Here is a 3,684-nt window from a genome sequence, read left to right on the forward strand (position 1 = left end):
AATATGACTATTAGAAAGAAAGAAACAAAATTGTGCTAATAAGACTCTTAGATAGCAGGTTAAAGAAGTTAAATTTACATACCACAATGCACTGTTGTTTTTTAAAATTGGACAAAAAGAGCAACAGTAATTGTTTTCTATTACATGTTTGCATGTGTCACAGCCTGTTACAAAACTACAACAAATAAGGAGTTTTGGTGGCATAGTGGACTAGCCATTGAATTGCTAACCACAAGGTCAGCAGTTTAAACCCATCAACTGCTCTGTGGGAGAAAGATGAGGCTGTCTACTCCTGTAAAAAACTTAGTCTTAGGAACGTGTGTTAGTCCAAGTAGACGAGAGAAACAAATTCATGGACATTCATGGTGTAAGAGAGAGTTTTATATAAAGGGCAATTGTACATTAAGAAGGCATCCTAACCGAGTCCAGTCCAAGCCCGATATTAACCCATACATATGTCTGATACCCGTCAATAATGTAAGTCCTCTTCAGGCTCACAAAACACATGCAATGACACTGAATGCAGGAGAATCACAGGCCAGTGGATACAAAGTCTTTGAATCCAGTCCCATGTAAGCATCTCAGTGCTGGCAGGGGTCTCTACGCGGCTTCTCCAATTCCCAGGGCTGCATCAGGGTAGGTCCATGTGGCTTCTCAGGGATGTCTCGCAGGAAGTGAGCAGAGAGAGAGAAGTGTCTCCCACCTCCAAGGAGGAAATACAGGGGTTCCTAGAAATCTCAGGAGAAGGCCATGCCCACACAGAGGCCCCTCATTAGTTATATCTTGATTGGCAGGCCAGACTCCACCCCTTCACTCGTAATCCTCTCAAACTGACACCAGATTATGTAACTACCACAGAACCCCAAGGGGCAGTTCTACTCTACCCTGTGCAGTCACTATGAGTCAAAACTGATTGCAGTGAGTTCCGTTAGGTTTGTTTTTTCTTTACAACATTAGAATATGCAGATCAAATAGGACAGAGTGAATGGCTCAGCAACGTACCCCCCATAAACATGAGGATTTAGTAGATAATGAAGACTCGTGGTGTTGGGAAAAGTGAACAAGCACCTGGAAGAGAATAAAGTTGGTTCCACTTCTTCTCTTACACCAAGATACATCCATCTGTATTAACAACCTGGGGGAAGTCATGTGACAAAGAAGCATTTAGGAACTAGAGGAAAGTTGTATGTTTCATCGTTGCGACACTGCACCCTGACTGGCTCGTCTCCTCCCCGTGACCCTTCCATAAAGGGATGGGCTTTGGGTCTCCACCCCGCACTCCCCCTTATTCACAATGATATGATTTTTTGTTCTTTGATGCCTGATACCTGATCCCTTCGACACCTTGTGATCGCACAGGCTGGTGTGCTTCCTCCATGTGGGCTTTGTTGCTTCTGAGCTAGATGGCCGCTTGTTTACCTTCAAGACCCCAGATGCTCTATCTTTTGATAGCCGGCGCCATCAGCTTTCTTCACACTACACGTGTATTTTTAAAATAGACTATTATTTTGTAATATTTTTTATGTTCTCTTTTTTTTATTAATCCAAGATCCTACCTCCAGAAAAATAGAAAAAGCTTAGACTTCCCTTAGCGTCTGAGAGGCCACTTCTTCCTCACAAATGCTCGAGGGAAATCCACAATAAAACACTCAGTGCAGTGCCCAACCCATGAAGAACTCAAATAGGGAGGTCACTCTACTGTGATGTTGGTGAAGGCTACATGCTCCAGCCTCACACACAGCCAGGGTCCACACTAAACCATCACTGGTTTTAACACCTGTAGTGCTAATTTCATTGGATGGTGACTGTTTTGATTGAACCCACTTGTTTACTATAGGATGAGAATGAGTCACCTTTTCCTACTATGCCAAATATCCTGGAACTTATCGCCAAAGAAGATGTGGACGTCCTGCCATACATGGCTTGGCAGGAGGAGCAATCAGATGGCATGGAGACACAGGTAAGTGTTGAGAATCAAGTAAACTGATTTTGTATTTTCCTCATGGGGAGGGATCTATGACTTGTGACTTAGATGTGCAGAAACTGTTGAAACCCTGATGGTGAACAATGTTTGCACATTCATAGAAATGCCCGTGCATGATGGAAGAAAGCATCAGGTAGACATTTTAGCTGAGAGCCCAGGGTAGCTCTGACGTCTGACAAGTGAACCAGTGTGGTTAGGCTTCATTCGTGCTAATAGAGTAGATTCTCCATGAGATTAGCGATAAAAACCCCATCTACTAATCTAAATTCATCACTACTGTTTCTGAAATTCAAGTTTATCATACTTCATACTGTGGACCTCACAGCCAGAAATATAGTATAAATAGAGAGACGTGGTCAGTAGGCCTGTTTTTGTAGTTGGAAAAATAAGAAGCGATTAGGCCCGGCTCAGCCCTGTTGGGCATTGTAAACCTGGTTGCAGGTAGTTTTACGCACAATAGGAAGGTCAGTTCCCAAGGTAGGCTCTGTTTAGCTGGGCACGGTCCCGGCTCCAGGATTATTTTATATGGTAGATGCTTTTCATGCTCTCTGACACCGCACTCAACGTCCCCGGAACTCTGCTTCTCTTTTCCTGTCATCCTAGCTCAGTGTTTCAAAGTCAGCCAGGCTGGACTACAATAAAATATGACAAGGTCGGGCAGTGCTTGACCTCACGTCGGCCATCCGCTGCTCGTCAGACCTGACAGTATCTGCCCGTTGAGCAGGGACTGCATTCTGTACTTGCAGGATGAAACAGGCAGCTCTTACAAAGCCAGTGAGGCTGCCCTCAGAGCCCGGGACCCTCATTGCCCTGCCTTCCCACGTCTGTCCCCAGGGATTCAGACACGACCAAGAGTCCTAAGACAGAAGTCAAACTAGTTGGTGGCCCTCCCCCTACCCACCAATGGGTTTTATTTGTTCTGAGCATCCTTTTTTTTCAGTTGGTTACTTAGATTTATGGGAGATGGTTCCCAAAGACCCAGATTTCTTCATTTTCTTGGGGGGAGGGGGATCCCGTGATCTGGCTGTACTGTATCCCCATTGTCACGTGGCAGAGGTGAGGAAAGCTGTTCACATTCCAATCTCCAAGGACTCTGTTGAGCTACAGCCCCATCTGGCCTCTCCACTTTACTTAAAGTCGCCTGAATGTCTAACACCACTCCGACTTTTGGAACTCGTGGTTGAACTTCTCCTGAAGGAAGCCCTTGGTACTCGAACCAGAAGGCATCCTCTTCCAACACAAGCCTGCCAGGCCAGTCCCGTGACATGACTGCTCCTCTGGGATCCAGACTTCCCAGCAGTGTCAAAAGAGTAGCAGCCTGCGCACTCCGCAGACGTCCCAGAGAAATCCACCGCTCTGTTGAGTAATGCCACTCTTTAGATTGTAAGAATGAGTCTCTGACAAAGGATTCCTCACTTTTTCATCATGCAGTGCAGCAGTCAAGAGCCAGGGCTGAGCCTGAATCATGGTTGCACGCAAGCTCCCTAGCCTTAATGTTCCCATCAATAAAATGGGGCTAATAGCCATACCCACTCCCTGAGGATCATTGAGCCAAGGCCACCTCACATTCATGAAAGACCTCGTCACCATTAGGATTTATGATGATTTCTCTGAGTTCTATGTGTTGTAATGGTGAATGTTATTATTATCAATTACTTACACGTGTATTTTTAAAAATAGTTTTATTAGGGGCTCATACA

General features: G+C 45.2%; 1 protein-coding gene across 1 annotated transcript in view; it reads left to right on the forward strand.

Moving 5' to 3' along the window:
• Window positions 1–3,684, forward strand: part of PARP4 (poly(ADP-ribose) polymerase family member 4) — a 92,156-nt gene that overhangs the window by 62,979 nt on the left and 25,493 nt on the right. Inside the window, exon 28 of the mRNA XM_045294009.1 lies at window positions 1,838–1,960. Within this exon, the coding sequence (XP_045149944.1) occupies window positions 1,838–1,960 (123 nt within the window). The remainder of the gene's footprint in view (window positions 1–1,837; window positions 1,961–3,684) is intronic.

This window comes from Echinops telfairi, unplaced genomic scaffold, assembly GCF_000313985.2.
Source record: "Echinops telfairi isolate 266 unplaced genomic scaffold, ASM31398v2 ScPeMD7_2565;HRSCAF=3150, whole genome shotgun sequence".
NCBI lineage: Eukaryota > Metazoa > Chordata > Mammalia > Afrosoricida > Tenrecidae > Echinops > Echinops telfairi.